A 23,303-nucleotide genomic window follows, 5' to 3' on the forward strand; every position below is an offset into this window, starting at 1 on the left:
TGTTACTACAACGGTTACTAAACAATAAGATAGGATATAAATATATAGGTTGTAAATATTTTTTGTAAAAAGTATGTTAAAACTATAATGTTGTAAACAATGTTATATTAACTTTAAAGTAAATTATGATCTTATTTCTTTGTTGAATAATATTTGCAATTATTTGGTTGACACTGTATTTATTCAAACTTTGATGAATATATAAAAGTAATGGTACTGGTACTTAATTACTTCACCAAAAAAAGTACTTGTACTGCAGTACCGAGCTAATGGTACTGCATAATTTACCAAGTACTGGTACTGGTACTTAAGTACTACACCCTTAGTACTGATGCAGCTCCTTACCTGAACCATATGTAAGAAAAAACACAAGCACCACTATTTCAATAATTATCTCATCTAAAATTTCTTTTTAAAAAGTTACTTTTTACTAAAACTCCTTTTTGTGTCACCTCAGAAGAGTACGAGGCGACATATAGGGATCGTCGGCTTTTGAACGGTTCGATGGTTTTCGTTGCAGTTATAGCCCTTTTAAACATTTGTATGCTCCTTAAAGGGTGGCCATATAGTCGCCGCCTCATCCATCCGCTTTTCCTGTACGGCACATATATCTGATATAACAAGAGGTATCGCCATGAGAATTTGTAGGTCGATAAATCTCTTTTAGTATATGTGCAGTGCACAAGGACCGTAACTTTGCCTTGCCTAATTTTTGAGTTATTGCCCTTTGTTCATTTTTACACTTTGAATTTTGTTCGAAACATAAAATTTATTAAAAAAATAATAACAGGTATCAACAAGAAACTTTGTAGGTAGATAAATATAATATAAATTAGAAGTGAAGTGCAAAACAGCCGTAATTTTGCCTTGCCTAATGTTGGAGTTATTGCCCTTTTTATTTAAACTTACAATATTAAACCTACACTCATTCAATATCCTCTATGTATCATTTGTAGTACATATATGAGACAATTTGATATATACATTTACCATTTGTTATATATCGTGAGACAATGTAATATATGCATGTACAATTTGTAGTATATATCTGAGACAGTTTAATACATGTATATACATAAATCAATTGTAATATATATCAAAGACAATGTAACATTTGCATTTACCATTTGTAATATATATCTGTGACAGTATAATATATGCATGTACCATTCTGAGACAATCTACCTTTGGAAACATATAGCTTAGACAACGTTATATATACCTGTACCATTGTAATAGATATAACTGAGACAATGTTATATATATATATATAACTGAGACAATGTAATATGTACATGTAGAATGGATATTTATGGCATGTTTTATCACCCGCCGAAAGGAGGTGAGGGATATAGAAAAAGTTTTCATCTGTCCGTCCTTCTGTTCGACATTTTTGTCCGGAGCATATCTCAAAAAGTGAGATATACTGAAACTTCATAGGTGTATACATCATATTGAGGAGGAGTGCAGTGCACAAGAATGATAACTCATAATTTTTGAGTTATTGCCCTTTGTTATTTTTCAAACTAAATTTTTGTCCAGAGCATATCTCAAAAAGCCTTTGAGATATCAACATGAAACTTCATAGGTGGGTAAATCTCACTCAGGAGGTGTGCAGTGCTTAAGAGTAATAACTCTATACTACCCTTCATAATATTTGAGTTATTGCCCTTTGTTATTTTTCATACTTAATTTGTCGCCTAAGTGGAGCATAACTCAAAAAGTCTTTTGAGATGTCAGCATGAAACTTCATAGGTGGATAGATCTTATTTAGGAGGAATGCTGTGCGCCAGAATGATAACTATTCCCTTTATAATTTTGAGTTATTGCCCTTTGTTATTTTTCATTATACTTTTTGTCCGGAGCTTATCACAAAAAGTGTTAGAGGTATCAACTTGAAACTTCATAGGTGGATAGATCTCATTGAGGAGGAGTGCAGCACACAAGAATGATCACCTACCCTGCATTATTTTTCAGTTATTGCCCTTTGTTATTTTAGCCTTCAGTATTCACATAGGTTTTAAATCTGTAATCACTTCACCCATCAGTTTTCATTACCAAAAGACCTCTTAAAATTGAATTATTCTACTATACTACATATATATTCTTCCAATGAGCAAACACATTCGGCGGGGGATGGCTATGTTAGCATGGCTCTTGTTGGTTTTATAATGTGGAAATATATTTAGGCAGATAATATAAAAGTGAATGTACTCATTTTAGATAATATATTCAGAATGTGAATATGTTCAAGTCTGTTTCTCACTGCAGAGAAGGGGATGCATTTTAGAAATGTTTTGTATGCTATGGTCAGTTAAATTTCTATGTGCTGAATGTCTAATACATTAATTTCATTGTATGTTCTTTTTCATTGTCACAAAGTCATGTTTTGAACACATATTATGTTTTATGTAATTATTATATTATAAGTGCCACTGTTTGAAGTTAAGTTGTGGAACTAATGTCATGTCTCTCTCGTCTGTATAATGGTTAACCTTCTGGATTATGGTCAATATTTCAGAAAGTATGAAAGCTATTCACTTAGTATACATGCTAATTGTTATAAAAGGACAGCATTTCCAAAATGCAGATTTTGCAAAATTATGCACCCTTTTTAACTTAGTATTTTGCTTTGCTTGACCTTTCTGTTAAAGTCAACTTTTTCAGAAGTTATCAAAGTTATTCGCTTCAAACTTCTTCACTTTAAAACTATGTGACCATTTCAGAAGGGGTGACAATCCTAAAATGAATTTATTTTTACAAAGTCCTTTATTTACTCTTTTACAGCTCTTGTTTAACTTAGTATTTTGCTTTGCTTGACCTTTCTGTTAAAGTCAACTTTTTCAGAAGTTATCAAAGTTATTCGCTTCAAACTTGTTCACTTTAAAACTAAGTCATTAAGAAATTATCAAAGTTATTCAACTTAAACTTGTTCTCTTTAAAACTATAAGTGGCCATTTCAGAAGGGGTGACAATCCTAAAATCAATTTATTTTTACAAATTCCTTGTTTACATTTGTGAAAGTTCATGATTTGTTCAAATTCTTTAATTGGAATGCATTTTTAAAGGAAATATGATTTTTCTAATAATTATTATTAAACAAGAGACAAAATGCTCAAACAAAATGTTCATGTCATGACAAAATTAATAAATAACTTACTTCGTCTGAATTCAGATGTTTTAAAATAATGAAAAAAGAACTACAAGCATACTAAATTAATTATGCAGAATTTATTAAAGGGAAGTAAATGTGATAAGTAGTTGTTATGCAAAGTTACTTCAGTTGTTTCCCTTCTTTTGTCATTGAACGTTTGGTTTATTTTTTAGCTCACCTGAGCATATGCTCAGGATAAGCTATTAGGATCACTCTTCGTCCGTCGTCTAGTGTCAACCAAGTTTGTTCAAATAAAAGCCCTGGGGTCAAAATTGGCCCCGCCTGAGGGGGTCATTGATTTTCCCTATATGCATAAAGTAAAAACTTAAAAATCTTCTTTTAAAGATCCCAAAGAGCAAGAGCTAAGATATTTAGCATGAAACATCTTCTAATGAGTGTCTACCAAGTTTGTTCAAATAAAATCCCTGGGGTCAAAATTGACCCCGCCCCAGGGGGTCATTGATTTTCCCTATATGCATATAGTAAAAACTTAAAAAATCTTCTTTTAAAAGACTCAAAGAGCTTGAGCTAAGATATTTAACATGAAACAGGTTCTAATGGGTGTCTACCAAGTTCAAATAAAAGCCCTGGGGTCAAAATTGGCCCCACTCCAGGGGTCATTGATTTTCCTAAAGCAAAAACTCAAAAAATCTTCTTTGAAAAAACACAAATAGCTGGAGTTTAGATATTAAGCATGAAACATCTTCTAGTGAGTGTCTACTAAGTTTGTTCAAATAAAAGCCCTTGGGTCAAAATTGGCCCCGCCTCGGGTGTCATTGATTTTCCTGATATGTGTATAGCAAAAACTTGAAAATCTTCTTTGAAAAAACACAAATAGCTAGAGTTTAGATATTAAGCATGAAACATCTTCTGGTAAGTGTCTATAAAGTTTGTTCAAATAAAAGCCCTGGGGTCAAAACTGGCCCCGCCCCAGGGGTGTCATTGTTTTTAACTATATGTGTATAGTAAAAACTTAAAAAATCTTCTTTTAAAAAAAACCAATGAGCTAGAGCTTAGATGTTTAACATGAAACATCTTATGGGTTTCTACCAAGTTTGTTCAAATAAAAGCCCTTGGGTAAAATTGGCCCTTGGGGGGGGGGGGGGCAGGGGTCATTGTTTTTCATTATATGTGTGTAGTAAAAACTTAACATCATGAAACATCTTCTAATGGGTGTCTTCCAAGTTTAAGCCCTGGGGTTTAAACTGGCCCCACTCCAGGGGCCTACATACAGGTGATCCACCTAAGGGCCATCATGGCCCTCTTGTTTTATGAATTTAATTATGAAAGACAATGTGATAATGTTAGGTAAAGCTAAAGAAATTATTGAGCATCATTTATATTCAAATGCTTTAAAAGTAATTCCCTGTCACATTAGTCATTCTCAATTTTTGTTTCAGCTATGTTTTGATTATGTGATGATCACAAGTCATTTATGTATCATATGTTGTATTTGTACATTTGTTATATGGTGATCAGATCTTTATGCTTTGTTCTGTTTTGTTATTATTTTTGTTTGAAACAAATGAACATGTTAAAATATTTGTTTCTGAAATTAACGCTATATATATGAATATATATATATGTTTAATTTTACTATGATTATGATGAGAACCATTGAAATAAAAAATGCCATTGATAAAAGTTTGTGTTTGTTTTACTATTATGCATTCAAGTATGCACCCATGTGTTTTTACTATTATGTTTGATACACGCACTTAAGTACGAACGCATGTGCATCCGCACACATACACACGCACACACATCGATTTGAGGTTGTGCGATAGTTCAGTTGGTTAGACCAATGACTGTCACTCCTGAGGTTCCGGGTTCGATCCCATGTAACACCCTTGGGATTTTTCAGAGACACTTTCAGTGTTTTCCACCTACCTAGAGGTTAACTGGTATGAAACCCAGATAATCCTCACATGTATCAAGACCGCCTCCGTGGTCGAGGGGTTAGAGTCGATTACTTCTAATCCAGTTACCTCTCTGGCGTGGGTTCGATTCCCGGGAGATGCTTTGGTAGTTAAGCATGGAGGAAGGAAGCCTAGTACTGGTGTAACTCTCCAAGAACGATGGTTAGGAAACTACCCACCTATATGACTGAAATACTGTTGGGAAAAGGCATAAATTGAAACAAACAAACTCGTTTGGAAAAGGCGTAAAATAAAACAAACAAACTCGCATGTATCAGTGCTATACACTGGGCATGTAAAAGAACCGAGGGATCTATTCAATAAGAGCTAAGGACTTATCTCATAGCTGTATCTAGAGTCTGCTGAGTTAAGGACCCTACTGAAAATAAGTGCTTGCACTTTCGTAGGTTATCGTTGATCGCCCAGTCCAAAGAAAATTAATCAATCAATTTATTATTTATTGTTTGATTTTGTTTTTCTTTTCACAATTACAGGATACTAGTATCGGATTTTATAGTATTTCTGAAACATGCTTTTCTGCATAATTTACCTGTAATTTAACCAATTTTTTGACCGGAATATTAAAAGAATCAACTGTTTTAGCTCGTCTGAGCTGGCAGGATGAGCTTTTAGGATAATTGAATTTTGCTGGTTTGTCATCTGTTGTCCGTCCACTTTTAGTTCATTAACAATCTAATGTTTACATTTTTGTATTAACTTGGTCAAGATTTTTTTCCATGTTTCTCGCATGAAAAGCTATGTCACTGAGGCTACTGTTTTGGACATTCAGACAGTCATAAAGGTTGATCTTTAGTTCTAGTTCTTTATTTAACTAGGGAATGAATTTTATGAGGTTTTGTTCTTTATTTAACTAAGGAATGATATACATAATATGTAAGCTCAGACGGCGGACTGACTGAGGCCATTCCTATAATCCTCTTTCCGCTACGTGGAAGGGAATTAATAAACAAGAGCTGTCGGTAGGACAGCAACGCTCGACTATTCTTAGTGCTTGATAGTAAAAAAAATGCTTGATACAGTTACCTCCTCCTGTTTACAGGTTGGGGTCATGATGGTGAACAAGTGTGCAAAGTTTCAAAGCCATATGTCAATGGACTTTGAAAATATTTGAACTATTACAAAAACTTTAACGTAAATTCTAAGTCGAAAAAGGGGCATAATTCTGTCAAAATGCTTGATAGAGTTACCTCCTACTGTTTACAGATTGGGGTCATGATGTTGAACAAGTGTGCAAAGTTTCAAAGCCATATGTCAATGGACTTTGAAAATATTTGAACTATTACAAAAACTTTAACGTAAATTCTAAGTCGAAAAAGGGGCATAATTCTGTCAAAATGCTTGATAGAGTTACCTCCTCCTGTCTACAGGTTGGGGTCATGATGGTGAACAAGTGTGCAAAGTTTCAAAGCCATATGTCAATTGACTTTGAAAATATTTGAACTATTACAAAAACTTTAACGTAAATTCTAAGTCGAAAAAGGGGCATAATTCTGTCAAAATGCTTGATAGAGTTACCTCCTCCTGTCTACAGGTTGGGGTCATGATGGTGAACAAGTGTGCAAAGTTTCAAAGCCATATGTCAATGGACTTTGAAAATATTTAAACTATTACAAAAACTTTAACATAAGTGGTTACGCGGACGCCGACGCTCGGGTGACTGCAATAGCTCTACTTATTCTTATCGAATAGTCGAGCTAAAAAAATGAGCATAATGAGTAAATTTAAGTGCAACTGTCATAAGGATGCTACAGACCAAATAAGAAGTAAATCTGCCAGGTGGTTTCAGAGAAGAAGATGAATGTTGACGCATGACGACAGAGCATCCCCCTTTGATACTAATAGCTCACCCTGAACCTTCGGTTTTGGTGAGCTAAAAAAAGTCAACATAAAAATTTAATATGTTTTCTTTAATAAATACACAAAATTATGTGTACAGCTCTACCATTACTTTTAGTAGTCTGAATCTAGTTTAACTTTCAGACTAAAACCTATTTATGATTAGTATGTTCCTAGCGTACCTTAATGGTTCTGTACACATTATATAGCCAAAGCATTACATAGCAACGATATAGATTGAGAAGGAAAAATATTTACTCAATGTTTATTCACAAAATTTGATGCAAAACAATATGTTTCATACAATATCTAACACTTTATTCTTCAATTCTTCTTTAATTCAGGTTACTTAAAGTTTATTTGAAAATCCTCATATATCTATATTATGTCTAAAACTGTGAAGAGGAAATTATGTCAATAAACCACATTAAAAGTTCAAAAGCAATGCATTTAAATAATAAGTGGCTTTGTTTCATAATAATCCTGTACGACATATCTTAGTAACAAGTTATTTCCCTAATTCTCTAGCCTTCACCATCTCCTGACTTCCGTACATGTCTTCCCTTTCTTTAAACTGACCTTGTGTTGGTACATAATACCATCCTGTAAATGAAATAATGAACATTAAATGTATATTAAATATCAATTAATACACTTGGTTTCTATACAAAATGTATATTAAATATCAATTAATACACTTGGTTTCTATACAAAATGTATATTAAATATCAATTAATACACTTGGTTTCTATACAAAATGTATATTAAATATCAATTAATACACTTGGTTTCTATACAAAATGTATATTAAATATCAATTAATACACTTGGTTTCTATACAAAATGTATATTAAATATCAATTAATACACTTGGTTTCTATACAAAGTAACAAAGTTGAAAACAGTTTTAACTTATTACAAGTGTCACATGACCAATATTGAGTTTGTGGCCCGGGGCCTAAAAACTCATAATCATTATCGGCCCCCTGAACAACAGAATGTGCAAAAACTGACGCAATAACGTCACATATATTAATTATTAAGTCTAACATGCTTTACATCATTCTCGTACAAAACTGGTAGGACTGATGAGCTCGGCATAATAAAGGAATGCATACACGCAATTTGCCATCAAAAAACCAAATGAGACGTTGGAAAAAATACTTATATGCCAAATATCTTCAACATAATTTTCTCTTTTCTTTTATTAGCACGTTAGAATAGAAATAGATTCATTATTCATGCATTGCAGTATAATAATGCACAGTTTATGGTTAAAATTCTTTGTAACTAATCAGGAAGACCTATTGGCCTGTGGTTATATAACTGTAAATCAATATATGTACATAGTTCAAGTCCTGAAACATTCAAAGGTTAACCATGTAAACATAAACATTGAAAGTCAAGGTCATTTATGTCTCAAGATTAATGTAAGTCCCAACTTAGAGGTCCATAATCCAGGAGTTTTCAAGAATAATGACAATTCATCATAAATAACTTTCTTTCTTTTTTCTTTTTCTTTCTTTTGGGGGGGGGGGGTTTAACGTGACATTGACACAATATAGGTCATATCGCGACGTTCCAGCTTTACAGGTGGAGGAAGACCTCAGGTGCCCTTCCGTGCATTATTTCAGGCACGAACGGGCACCTGAATAGAACCATCGACGTTCCGTAAGCTAGCTGGATAGCTTCCCCATATAAAAGAATCCAAAGTCCCTGTCGGGATTCGAACCCACAGCGGTGAGGGGCAAGTGGTTTGACGTCAACAACCTTAACCACTCGGCCACGGAAATAACTAAGCAATAGGTACATTTCTGTGATATTTTTAAGTAAGGGAAGACGCACAATTATGTCAAACTTTCGGAGTCATGATACTTGACACACACACAGATGCAGTGTAATTTTGCATTGTTATGTCATGTTTGTCCAGATATTAAACACTTCTATATTTTTTTTTCTAAAAAGTTAAGGTAAAACTGAAGTGCATACTCTTTGTTTAATAAAGAGCCATAACAGTAGGCCTCATACTTTATTGTTACAGAATGAATTCTATTGTTCTTTTTTTGTTCTTTTCACAGTGAAATGGCTCCCTATCCCTATTCTGTCATGCGGAATGGCGGACGGTGGGAAAATTAGAAGGGAACTAACAACAGACAGTGTTAAATTGTGTAAATAAAATTAAAATCAGACAATGAAGATAGACAATTACCTTTATTTTCAGGTTTCTCTTTTTGAAGACATCTTACCTCCATTTGCAGTATACTGAATTATACAAAATATATGTATATAAACACATTTTCAATACAATTAAATCTATTTGAATATTCAGACAATATGAAAACAACCTGTCAAAAAGAAGAATACAAAGTTGATGGTTTGACTGTCCTTACTGAATGACTCTATCAAACCGACCATGAAATTTTCATGTAATTTTTTATAAATGCTTCCGAGGGATCACTGCTTTCCCGGACTTTACATATATCGTATAAATGCTTCCGAGGGATCACTGCTTTCCCTGACTTTACATATATTGTGGATCTTTAGCTGTAGAAAATTTAGTTCCTCTTTTTCCATCCATTGCTCAGGTCAACTGCTCACAAAAAAGTACATTTGTAAAGGCCCCTAGCTACAATACAAGGAACAAGTTATATTGTTAAAGATCCTGCATGTTTTGTGATTGATATTGTTACTGTATGTCTACCACACTTAAAAGAAATTATATATGCAAATGAAACAATTTTCAAACATCGAAGAAAGTGTTAAATATGTACAGAAAATATTTGTGCACATTATATGTAATCAATCAATTATATGCATTCATTTCTTATTGGAAAATTTGACTTAAAATTTTTAGAATATAAATTTCTAATTACCTCCCTTTATTTACATGAAATGTTAAATTTAGTATTATCTTTATTATTATTGGAACTTACAATATTGACAAATCTTATTTTGAGCATCATATTTATGAAATAAAACCATGAAAAAATTGTGTTACAGGATCTAAATCAAAGCAGAATAAAATCTAAATCTTAAACTTATATCACAAAGTTCATATTTGTGTATGAAATAGTGCACATGTAAAAACTTTACTCTGGTTGCTATTGCTGAGGGAAAACAACAGTTCCATAAGATGTCACTGTTTGCTATACAAAATATTGTATCAAAGCCAACATTGACTCTAGACACATGATTCACTTATCAAAGCCAATATTGACTCTAGACACATGATTCACTCATCAAAGCCAATATTGACTCTATACACATGATTCACTTATCAAAGCCAATATTGACTCTAGACACATGATTCACTCATCAAAGCCAATATTGACTCTAGACACATGATTCACTCATCAAAGCCAATATTGACTCTAGACACATGATTCACTCATCAAAGCCAATATTGACTCTAGACACATGATTCACTCATCAAAGCCAATATTGACTCTAGACACATGATTCACTTATCAAAGCCAATATTGACTCTAGACACATGATTCACTTATCAAAGCCAATATTGACTCTAGACACATGATTCACTCATCAAAGCCAATATTGACTCTAGACACATGATTCACTTATCAAAGCCAATATTGACTCTAGACACATGATTCACTATCAAAGCCAATATTGACTCGAGACACATGATTCACGTTTGTGATTTGATTTTCTATCACACCTAGACAGTAAAGGTCATATGGCGACCTCAGGTGACCCTCATGCATTATTTCAGGCACACAGCTGAGTAGAACCGACGATGTTTTAATTTCTAGCTGGAAAGCTTCCTCGCATTAAAATGACATCACATAAAACTCTTATTACACTAGGTGCTTTGGTTAAATGTGATGAATATATGTACACAACTTACGTAGATTTTCTTTTTTCATCTGCTTTATGAAGATAGTATAAAGTTCTTTCATGTTTCTTCTCAATAGGTTCAACTCCATATTTAGCCAGTAACCTTGTCAGTGGCAACTGGAAAAATAAATATATATCTTTACCTTTAACCTGTTCAACTGAAATGAACTTACCCTGCTTTGAACTTTTCATTTATACTTGAAGGGATTTCAATATAAAAATACTACAGTCCATAGGAGAAATATGCCACTTACTTCATTTACCTGTAACAGTGGCATATTGTATTCTAGTCAAGTTTATAAATAAATATATATCTTTACCTTAAACCTCGAACTAGAATCCTATATCGCATGCACAAATCAACAACTACTAGGATATAAAGGCAAACCAGGTAATAAAGCAAATATTACTCAAGATGAAAGATTGGCTCTTACATCATTACGTAATAACAAAGAAATAATAATAAAACCGGCCGATAAAGGTGGTGCCATTGTAATACTTAACAAAACCAACTACATATCTGAAGGCTTACGTCAATTAAATGATAAACAGTTTTAAGGAGAAGTACCGAAAGAATCTCACTCCTAAAATTGCCTTTAAAATCATCTCATTTCTCAACTACCTTAAGAAATACAGTTTACTAGGTAAGGAAGCTATTACATACATACAACCTAACAAGGGTGCCATAGTCACAAAATACGCCCGTTTACGAAAAAGCTTTAGATGGAGATGGGGGCATTATGGATAAGTGTTATCTAGCAAGCAAGTTTTATTCTTGGCACTGTGTTGTTAAATGAACCTTAAAACAAATCAATAGGGAAGATATGCACAGAATGTGTGACCTTGACCTTGGTCGCAGGGACCTGAATTTTATGCACAGCACTCAGCCTCACAATGATGAACATTTGTGCCAAATTATATTGAAATCCCTCTATGCATGTAGAAGTTTTGCTCCAGACAAGTGTTTTTCTATGAGCTCTAACTGTGACCTTCACCTTTGACCTAGAGACTTGGTTTATGTGCAGGGCACTACGTCTCATGGTGGTGAACAATTCTATAAAAGTAACATTAAAATTCCTCCATGCATGTAGAAAATATGCTCCGGACAACATCTGGATATTTAATCATCTCCAGTGACCTTGACCTTGCAAATATTAACCTAAATTAAATGTGTAACACCTGTAGTCATGATAGTTACCATTTGTGCTACAATCCATCAATAAATGATGACTAAATGGTCCCTATAACCATCTTCAAATTTTTATCTGAACTTTGACCTCTATGTGTAACCTTGACATTGGTCGCAGGGATCTGAATTTTGCATGCGACACTCAGCCTCACAATGGTGAACATTTGTGCCAAGTTATATTGAAAACCCCCTATGAATGTAGAAGTTTTGCTCCGGACAAGCGTTTTTCAATGAGCTCTAAGTGTGACCTTGACCTTTGACCTGGAGACCTGGATCATGCATGGAGCAATACATATCATGGTGGTGAACATTTCCATAAAGTATTATAAAAATTCTTCCATACATGTAGGAGATATGCACCAGACAAAATCTGGATATTTCACCATCTTTAGTGACCTTGACCTTGCATATATTGACCTAAAGTACATGTGTCACAGCCGTAGTCATTATAATGACCATTTGTGTTACAATCCCTTAATAAATGATGAGTAAATCGTCCCTATACACATCTTCATATTTTTATCTTTTTTTAAACGGGCGTATAAAAAGTACATGTAATTTAATAACTAAAAAATTCTGATTTAAGATTTTATTCTAGGGAAATACATTTCATAACAATTCTAAATCTTTGAATGAGCTGAACTGATATTTACTTGAAAATTAAAATATAATTAAATTTCTATGAGAAAGTATTTACATTTGATAAGGTAATTACTGTATGATCTTTATGAACAAATACCAAGTCTACAGAACACCATAGTTATCACAGTTAAGAATCTTGACCAATGAATGAAACATGTGTAAATAAATGTTACATTCTTTACAACATACTCAAGTCCAAGAAAGAGGATTATTTCATGCCCTTTGATTAAATTCTATTTTTAGAATTGAATGTGAAAATAGATCAAGGGGAGTAATTGTGTAAGTCATTTATGAACAAAGTAACAACTTTGTTGTCTCCCTTTGATTAAATTCTATTTACAAAATCTGGATATTTCATCATCTTTAGTGACCTTGACCTTGTATATATTGACCTAAATTATATGTATCACAGCCATAGTCTTGATAATGACCATTTGTGTTACAATCCCTCAATAAATGATGACTAAATGGTCCATATACACATCTTCATATTTTTATCTGAACTTTGACCTCTATGTGTGACCTTGACCTTGGCAGCAAGGACCTGAATCTTGCACGCGACACTCCGCCTCACAATGGTGAACATTTGTGCCAAGTAATATTGAAATCCCTCTATACATGTGGAAGTTTTGCTCCGGACAAGCATTTTTCAATGAGCTCTAAGTGTGACCTTGACCTTTGACCTAGAGACCTGGTTCATGTGCGCGACACTGCTCCTCATAGTGGTGAACATTTATATGAAGTTTCATTAAAATCCCTCCATACATGTAGGAGATATGCTCCGGACAAAATTGGACGCCGTTCGCTAGCCCGCCCGCCCGACCGCCCGCCAGGGGCGTTCCCATAATACGTCCCGTTTTCAAACGGGCGTATAAAAACTGTAGAACACCTATATTCTACATGCTACCTAAAATACACAAAGCTAACAATCCCGGTAGACCTATAGTATCTGCGTGCAAAGGTGCGACAGAAAAAACTTCAGGATTCATACATTAAGCCTTTAGCACAATCCGTCGACTCATATATAAAAGATACTTACGATTTTTTATGGAAACTACACAACCTAGGTCCCATACCAACAAACACAATATTAGTAACCATAGATGTTGCTGCACTTTATACGTCTATCCCACATAAAGACGGCATTATAGCATTAAAAGAAGCACTTAACAAACGCCACATACAAGAACCTAAAACTTGGATCATTTTATGACTCATGTTATTTGTGTTAAGAAAAATTTGTTTCAAATTCAACGAAAAATTTTACGAACAAATATCAGGCACTACCATGGGAACCAAAAGCGCACCCAGCTATGCAAGTCATCTTTATGGCATATTTTGAATCAAGATTTCTACTAACCCAAAAAGTCAAACCTTTGATATGGATATAGATGATATTTTTATGATTTGGCCTCACAGCAGACAGGAATTGTATTCCTTCATGGCCTCTTTAAACAGTTTCAGCCCGGCAATCAAATTTACACATGGTCAGCACATTTTCTAGATGTACACATAACAAAAGACGAGGTAGGAAGACTTTAACATACCAGCTTGTATACAAACCCCACAGATGCACACATGTATTTACATTATACTTCCTTCCATCCTGAACACCAAAAGAGAAGCATTCCGTACAGTCAAGCCGTAAGAATACGCCGTATATGTAGCAATGACCAATCTTATGATGAATGCACTAATTGTCTCTACGAAAACCTAAGATCTAGAGGTTACCCTTACAGTCTCACACGTGATGCAATAAATAAGGCTAAAAAACTCAATAGACTTGAACTTCTTTATAAACAACAAAAGAACACGGAATCAAAAAATGTCATCCCCTTCATAACAACATATAACCCTTATGTTATCTCTGCAAACAGAACTGTATAACGTGCAGATACGTCTCAGACGAAACACACATAACGAGTACAACTACAAAACAAACCTATAAGATTTATGGACACCATAACTGCAGAACAATAAGCGTGATATATTTAATAACCTGCAAAAAATGCGGACTACAATATGTAGGTCAAACAGGTAACTCCCTAAGAGAACGATTTTACGGACATATAGCGGACATTAAAGCAAACAATTATGTTAAGCCGGTTTCCCACCATTTCAATAGTGCAGGACATAACGTAAATAACATTGACGTCAGAATAATACAGCACACAGAACGTAATCAAAACATACGTTTATGACCTGAAGAAGCTTGGATTAAACGATTACAAACAAAAACGCCGTTTGGACTCAATTTAATATAATGGCAGCAGAATTTACGGCAAGAAAACTAGATGATTACACTAAACATGAACTCGATCATCTCAACTTTATTGAAGCTCGTCCAATTTATCACCTATGTGAAATATGTGGCCAGGCAACATACAATAGCTGGCAAAAACAAAGACACAAGAAAACACACAAGGATACCATTACTAAATACGAATGCTCATGGTGTAAAAAACTGTATGCCAGAAAAGACAATCTTTTTATAACACATTCCCGCAAAATACATGGATTTGAAGAACTCACATTTAATACAACTGAAATACAATGACAATACAAACTGGATACGATCAAACAACAGAATGGCAACACTAACATGAAAATTCTTCTAGAAAAACCCAAATTTAGAATCGTCCTTAACAAAACTGGAACACCAATCATTAAGAAAAAAAACTCAGGAACAACACATAGTAATAAGAACGAGAACATTACCGCTAAACAGAATCCAGAAACAATGGTCTTCAACATACCGAACCCTATATCACCAATACCGGCAAGCCCCAGCACAAGCACTGAAACCATCTGTCAGGATGAGTACCTTTGTTTTAACTCGGACAATGAACTTATAATCAATGTAAATAGAATATATGGACTTTTCACTAACAATCAAGAACTCTATAAGTAATACAGACCAGCATTTATATATATTTATTGGCATATTGCCAATATTGATTCTATTTTAAGTGACAATATATCTATATTTAGTAACATACGTCATATAAAGTAGCCGTTTTTTAACACCTTCATTTACCTGTAACAGTGGCATATTTTATTCTAGTCGAGTTTATAAAAAGAAAACATACTATATATTATGTAAAACTAGAACTGTGTCCAAAGGACACGGATGCCCCCTATGATATATAGTGAAAAAATCAACAAAGGGTCATAATTCTGTTAAATTTGGTTGCGGCAAAAATTCCTTCCTTTACTTCCATATACACATTAAGGTTGTTCATCCCTGCAAGTTTAAGCAAAATCTGCCATCCGGTTTAGGAGGAGTTGTGTTCACAAAATTTCTATATGGTATATAGTGAAAAAATCAACAAAGGGCCATAATTCTCTTAAATTTGGTTGCAGCTAAAATTCCTTCCTAAACTACCATCTTCACATTAAGGTTGTTCATACCTGCAAGTTTAAGCAAAATCTGCCATCCGGTTTAAGAGGAATTGCGTTCACAAAATTTCTACATAGTCATATAGTGAAAAAATCAACAAAGGGCAATAATTCTGTTAAATTTGGTCGCAGCGAAAATTCCTTCCTATACTACCATCTACAAATTAAGGTTGTTCATCCCTGGAAGTTTAAGCAAAATCTGCCAACTGGTTTAAGAGGAGTTGCGTTAACAAGATTTCGGGACGTACGGACAGACGTACAGACGAGTGCAACGCTATATGCTCCCCACTTTGTGGGGGCATAATAAAAGTATTATCACTAAAATTATTCAAAAACCCTATGACTGAGGAAAACTCTAGTAACTGACTATACAAGAGTTTCACAAAGGGTGTCATTGCAATTTGGCATTATGATCAGAACAATATGTATAACAAGAATTGACCTTTGAGGTAAGGGTTTAGGTGTTGCGCATCACATGTCATCTTATAATTGTTAACAATTGTGCAAAATTATTCTAAAATCCCTTGACTGATGAACCACTCACAAAATATACCCAAGAACAGACAATGTTAAGCTTTGGCACTCTAGTGTGACCTTGACATTGAAGGTAGAAGTCTGGATGTTGCAAATGACCGTCCCATTATTGTGAACATTTTTGCAAAGTTATTTCAAATCCATCGAACAATAAAATAATTATAGACTGCACACAAAATATACCATTTAAAAGACCATGTTAAGGTTTGACCTACAACATTACTGTAACCTTTACCTTGGAGGTAGACTACTGGTTTCGCTCATGACACCTTGTCTTATTATTGTGAACATATGTGCAACATAATTTCAAAATCCCTTGATCTTTGAAGACGTTATGGACTTGACACAAAATATACCCTGTAACAGACTATGTTAATCTATGACCTTTGACTGTGACCTTGACATTGGTGGTAGAAGACTGGTTTTTGCACAAGACAATTGTCTCAATATTGTAAACATTAATGCCAACTAGAACTCAGCGAGTCTGATGTGTCGCCTTGTGAACAATATAGTTTAGGAGAAATGGCCAGGACAAAAATGAAATTTGAAAATCAACAAAGAGCAATAAATCAAAAAATAAGAAATCCAGAGTACCAGTTCTTGGGCACTGCACTTCTTCTTAATGAGATCTATCATCCTATGAAGTTTCATGTCCATAGCTTTTATACTTTAGGAGAAATGGCCCAGACAAATATAAAGTATGAAAATTAACAAAGGGCAATAACTCAAAATATAAGAAGCGCAGAGTACCAGTTCCTGCGCACTGCACTTCTTCTTAATGAGGCCTGTCATCCTATGAAGTTTCATGTCCATAGCTTTTATACTTAAGGAGAAATGGCCCAGACAAAAATAAAGTATGAAAATTAACAAAGGGCAATAACTCAAAAAATAAGAAGCGCAGAGTACCAGTTCCTGCACACTGCACTTCTTCTTAATGAGATCTATCATCCTATGAAGTTTCAAGTCCTTAGATTTTATACTTTAGGAGAAATGGCCCGGACAAAAATAAAGTATGAAAATTAACAAAGGGCAATAACTCAAAATAAAAGAAGCGCAGAGTACCAGTTCCTGCGCACTGCACTTCTTCTTAATGAGATCTGTCATCCTATGAAGTTTTATGTCCATAGCTTTTATACTTTAGGAGAAATGGCCCTGACAAAAATTAAGTATGAAAATTAACAAAGGGCAATAACTCAAAAAATAAGAAGCACAGAGTACCAGTTCTTGCGGACTGCACTTCTTCTTAATGAGATCTATCATCCTATGGAGTTTCAAGTCCATAGATTTTATGCTTTCGGAGAAATGGCCCGGACAAAAATAAAGTATGAAAATTAACAAAGGGCAATAACTCAAAAAATAAGAAGTGCAGAGTACCGGTTCTTAAGAACTGCACTTCGGGTCATTGTAAGAAGCATGCATACCAAGTTTGAAGTCAATCTGACTAATAATGACTGACTTATGATCCGGACAAGCTTAAGGGGACGCCGACAAGGACGCCGTAGACGACAACGAAGCCGACAACGACATCGCCGACAAAAGTAATCCTTTTATGTCGCCTTTTTCAAGGCCACACAAAAATGATCAAAATACGTTCATGGAAATGAAAGTTATGGACCAGACACCACATTTACCCTCAAATAGACAATGTTGACCTTGAATGAGCAAGTGCGACCTTGACTCTGGAGGTAGGATCCGGTTGTTGCACATGACACATTGCCTTATGATAACAAACATTTGTACCAAGTTATTTCATATTCCTTTGATAAATGACAGTTATGGACAGGACCCGGCATAAAAATGTGACGGACGGACAGATAGAGCATATTATATATCCTCCTTTTTTTCTTCGGAAAGGAGGGGACAATTAGGGGTCACCTTCTAGCCATGGGCAAACTTGAAAGCTATTATATACTGCTTTACATATTCATTTTAAAAGATGTCTTGAAGTACATACATACAACAATAAACGGCACATTCGGCCGGGTTTTAATCCATGTCATAGCAAACGAAAGTTGAAAATGCAGGATCTATTTGCAGATAGTCGATATTTTGGAGTTTGTTATAAATGTGTAATTTTCTGTACTTTTTACTAAATTAGGACAAAGAAATGAGTTCATTATAAGCGATAATTCCTTATAACCGTGTTTACTATAACCGTATATTTTCTCATTAGATAAAGAAGGGCAAAATTCGGGCCAAAATGAATTGTTCCTTATAACCGGAAGTTCGCTATAACATGTTCGCTATAACTGAAGTTTACTGTACCTCTATTTTTTGGTCAAAAAAAGTCAAGCTAAAATTAACACACAAATGAATGAAAGAGGAAGTGGACTAGGAATAGGCCACATAATTCATATACATATAATATATATGAAATCTTTGGTTGTCTTCAAAGCAGGACTGGTGGTAATCATTATCATTATTTATTTAAACAATTGAAACTAAAATAACACTGTAATATTATTATTATTGAGACTAAAAACAGTCTGTCTAATCTCAAATGAATAGATCTATCAACCGATGAGTTTGTAAATATTTTTCCCAGACCACCAGTTTTATTGTAAGTAATTTACTTTTTTTCCAGACACTGTTAATTTCAGTAAAATAAGGAGCAAGTTATATAACAATAAAATGTGCAGAGCCCCAGGCCTTTCTTATGTAAGCAAAACAACATTTTCATGTGAAAAAATACAGGTTGGAGGTATCTAAACATGAACCATTAAATGACATAAATTTCCACAAAAGCTTTAAACTTTTTTTTTGCGATCTTAAAAAGTTTTCAAAATGTAACAAAATTGGTATATAGATGAACCATCTTTGCCTTTTGGTTCATGATTAAGGTTGTGTATTTCTTTGTGTTTTACTAATTATGATATAGAAACCATTTTAAAAACAATTGGCCAATGGAACTTGATGAGCAACATTTTTCTTCTTCTATCCTGATAAGGTGTCTTTTCACCATGAGATAATTATACAAATGTAAAGTAATATTAACAAACATTCATTGCAATTAATTTACTCTGGTGTACTATTTAACTTACTCTGTGGTAATAATTTACTTACTCTGTAGTAATAATCAACTTACTCTGTGGTACTAATTAACTTACTCTGTGGTACTAATTTACTTACTCTGTGGTACTAATCAACTTACTCTGTGGTACTAATTAACATACTCTGTGGTAGTAATTAATTTACTCTGTGGTACTAATTTTCTTACTCTGTGGTACTAATTTACTTACTCTGTGGTACTAATTACCTTACTCTGTGGTACTAATTAACTTACTCTGTGGTAGTAATTAATTTACTCTGTGGTACTAATTTTCTTACTCTGTGGTACTAATTAACTTACTCTGTGGTACTAATTTACTTACTCTGTGGTACTAATTTACTTACTCTGTGGTAGTAATTAATTTACTCTGTGGTACTAATTTTCTTACTCTGTGGTACTAATTTACTTATTCTGTGGTACTAATTAACTTTTTCTATGGTACTAATTTACTTACTCTGTGGTAATAATCAACTTACTCTGTGGTACTAATTAACTTACTCTGTGGTAGTAATTAATTTACTCTTTGGTACTAAATTTCTTACTCTGTGGTACTAATTTACTTACTCTGTGGTACTTAAATTTACTTACTCTGTGGTACTAATCAACTTACACTGTGGTACTAATTTCAATGTGGCCATACCACGTGACTTTTCAGGTACGGAACACGCCGATTTTTCACCCGATTCAGGTATGTTTTTTATTCATAACTTATTTATTACTCAACCGATTTTGATCATATAAGGCGCAGAATAAACAAATAAAATAATCCTGTTTACATCAAACTGTAGGCATAATGATACATTGCAAAACAGGTCCCTGGGTTCTCGTTTAAATTAATAAAATGTATAACTATGAAAAAAATCACTCACATTATAATTTAAATTAAATTTTGATATATTTTATTTTAGAATTATTACAAAGACAGAAATTGTGTGTGTACCGTATCTTTTGAAACAACAGTGTGTTCCGTACCATTTCAACATAACTTTATGAAAATATGCTAAAACATCACTGCATTCACTCGATACATTGGACATAGTGAATAATTATATCAGATTTAACATGTATTTTTCTATGAAATAGTGTCAAAAAACATATGGCTTGCTAGAAATTGCTTGTTATGACAAATGAGTGTGTACCGTTCCCCACGGCCCAGGCTATGAAAAGAAAACTGTACTCGAATGTTCTCAAAACCCATTCAGGGGTTTTCAGAATTTTTATATACCGTGGATAGCTGATATAATTACGGGTACTCTGTGCCTTATCTGATCAAAATCGGTTGAGTAATTAATAAGTTGTGAATAAAAAACATACCTGAATCGGGTGAAAAATCTGCGTGTTCCGTACCCGAAAAGTCACATGGTATGGCCACATTGAATTTTCTTACTCTGTGGTACTAATTTACTTACTCTGTGGTACTAATTAACGTACTCTTGGTACTTATTTACTTTCTTTGTGGTACTATTCAACTAACTCTGTGGTACTAATTAACTTATTCTGTGGTAATAATTAACTTACTCTGTGGTACTTAGTTTACTTACTCTATGGTACTAATTTACTCACTCTGTGGTACTAATCAACTTACTCTGTGGTACTAATTTTCTTACTCTGTGGTACTAATTTACTTACTCTGTGGTACTAATTAACGTACTCTGTGGTACTTATTTACTTTCTTTGTGGTACTATTCAACTTACTCTGTGGTACTAATTAACTTACTCTGTGGTAATAATTAACTTACTCTGTGGTACTAATTTACTTACTCTGTGGTACTAATTAACTTACTCAGTGGTACTAATTAACTTACTCTGTGGTAATAATTAAATTACTCTGTGGTAATAATCAACTTACTCTGTGGTACTAATTAACTTACTCTGTGGAACTAATGAACTTACTCTGTGGTACTCGTGTGGTTCTGGAACATAACCCTCAGGTGTGTCTACCAACTGAGCAGGACCTGAAATTAAATAAGCCGTGTCACAACAAAACCAACATAGTGCGTTTGCGACCTGCATGGATCCAGACCAGCCTGCACATCCGTGCAGTTTGATCAGGATCCATGCTGTTCGCTTACCAACCCTATTACAAGTAGAGAAACTGATAGCGAACAGCATGGATCCTGATCAGACTTTACGGACGACCGGAACAGGCAAAACAATGCAAACTAGAACTATCACTAAATGTGATTAATACCCCCTCAAGACTGCTTCGGAAATGAGGATGTTACTAGTAACAGAATATCTTGTAAAAAAATTGAAATATAGAGTTATGGTTGTGGGCAATTAAAGATAGTTGTGGTTCTTGTATATTGCATTTCCTTTCAATGTGGTTGGCCATTGATGAAGTTTTATTGAATTACTCTGTAATAAGTCCAGAAAGACAAAGAAAAGGAACAAAGGGCAATAACTCTATAAATACTGAAGATGGAGTTATAGTTCTTGCGCACTGCACTTCCTCTTTTTATGCTTGACCATTGTATGAAGTTGTTTTGAATTCCAACCACTAATTTTCAAGTTATGCCCCGGACAAGGAAAAGTAACAAAGGGCAATAACTCTGTAATTAGTCAAGATAGAGTTATGGTTCTTGTGCACTGCACTTCCTCTCAATGTGCTTGACCATTGTATGTAGTTATATTGAATTCCAACCATTAGTCTTCAAGTTATGGTCCGGACAAAAGAAAGCAATGGAAAAGTAACAAAGGGCAATAACTCTGTAATTACTTTAGATAGAGTTATGGTTCTTGTGCACTGCACTTCCCCTTATTGTGTTTGACAATTGTATGAAGTTGTTTTGAATTCCAACCAGTAGTGTTCAAGTTATGCCCCGGACAAGGAAAAGTAACAAAGGGCAATAACTCTGTAATTAGTCAAGATAGAGTTATGGTTCTTGTGCACTGCACTTCCTCTCAATGTGCTTGACCATTGTATGTAGTTATATTGAATTCCAACCATTAGTCTTCAAGTTATGGTCCGGACAAGAAAAATGCAACGGACGTCTGGACCGACCGACCGACCGACCGACCGCCCGACCGACCGACCAACCGACCACCGGGTGACTCCTATATACCCCCCCAAACTTCGTTTTTGGGGGTATAATAACCATACATTATTCTTGAGAAAAAGGGTGTGCAAACATTCAAAGGGTTGCAAGGGTTTATAGGCTGTTTAATCATCTTTACTACACATACAGCGAAAGAAAAATAAAGGTCTAAAATATTAAAACTTCAAAATGTATCTGATTCTGCTAAGTATTTTTGAAAAAAGAAAAACAGAAAAATTTCCAAGGCAAAAAAAAAATTATTTCCAAGTTTTGTGCATTTGGTATTTTAAAATGATTACAGCTAGCATAGAGCATATCTTTAATATGAAGTGTTAACATGACAATCTCAGTTATTTTTTGACATTTACTGTTTAAGTTGATATTTTTGTGTCACAAAAATTTTGCCAATGTGCAAAAGTGGACTTTTTGCAACCAGAAATATTTGCGAAAATATGATTTCTTGAATTTAATGCTGGTTTTATGATACCTTAAATAAGCAGGTACATGTACTTGTTAACAAGAGGGCCATGATGGCCCTATATCGCTCACCTTAAGGAATAGATCTTATAAAGTATTTTTCTTTTTAAAAGCAAGCAACAGGTTTATAAAATTCTTTAATGTCATTTAAAGGTTAATGTCAAATGTAATGTTTTTTTGGCCGACA

General features: G+C 34.1%; 1 protein-coding gene across 1 annotated transcript; it reads right to left on the minus strand.

Annotated features, from left to right (window-relative positions):
• Positions 1-7,181: 7,181 nt before the first annotated feature.
• Positions 7,182-21,556, minus strand: LOC132719716 (NADH dehydrogenase [ubiquinone] 1 beta subcomplex subunit 5, mitochondrial-like; the record flags this gene model as incomplete). Its single annotated transcript, XM_060703555.1, has 4 exons — positions 7,182-7,533; positions 9,140-9,192; positions 10,799-10,905; positions 21,495-21,556. Coding segments are annotated over 4 exons (317 nt in total), but the record flags the coding sequence as incomplete, so codon positions are not given.
• Positions 21,557-23,303: the final 1,747 nt, after the last annotated feature.

This window comes from Ruditapes philippinarum, unplaced genomic scaffold (assembly GCF_026571515.1).
Source record: "Ruditapes philippinarum isolate M1 unplaced genomic scaffold, ASM2657151v2 ctg9093_1_1_1_1, whole genome shotgun sequence".
NCBI classification, from domain to species: Eukaryota; Metazoa; Mollusca; class Bivalvia; order Venerida; family Veneridae; genus Ruditapes; species Ruditapes philippinarum.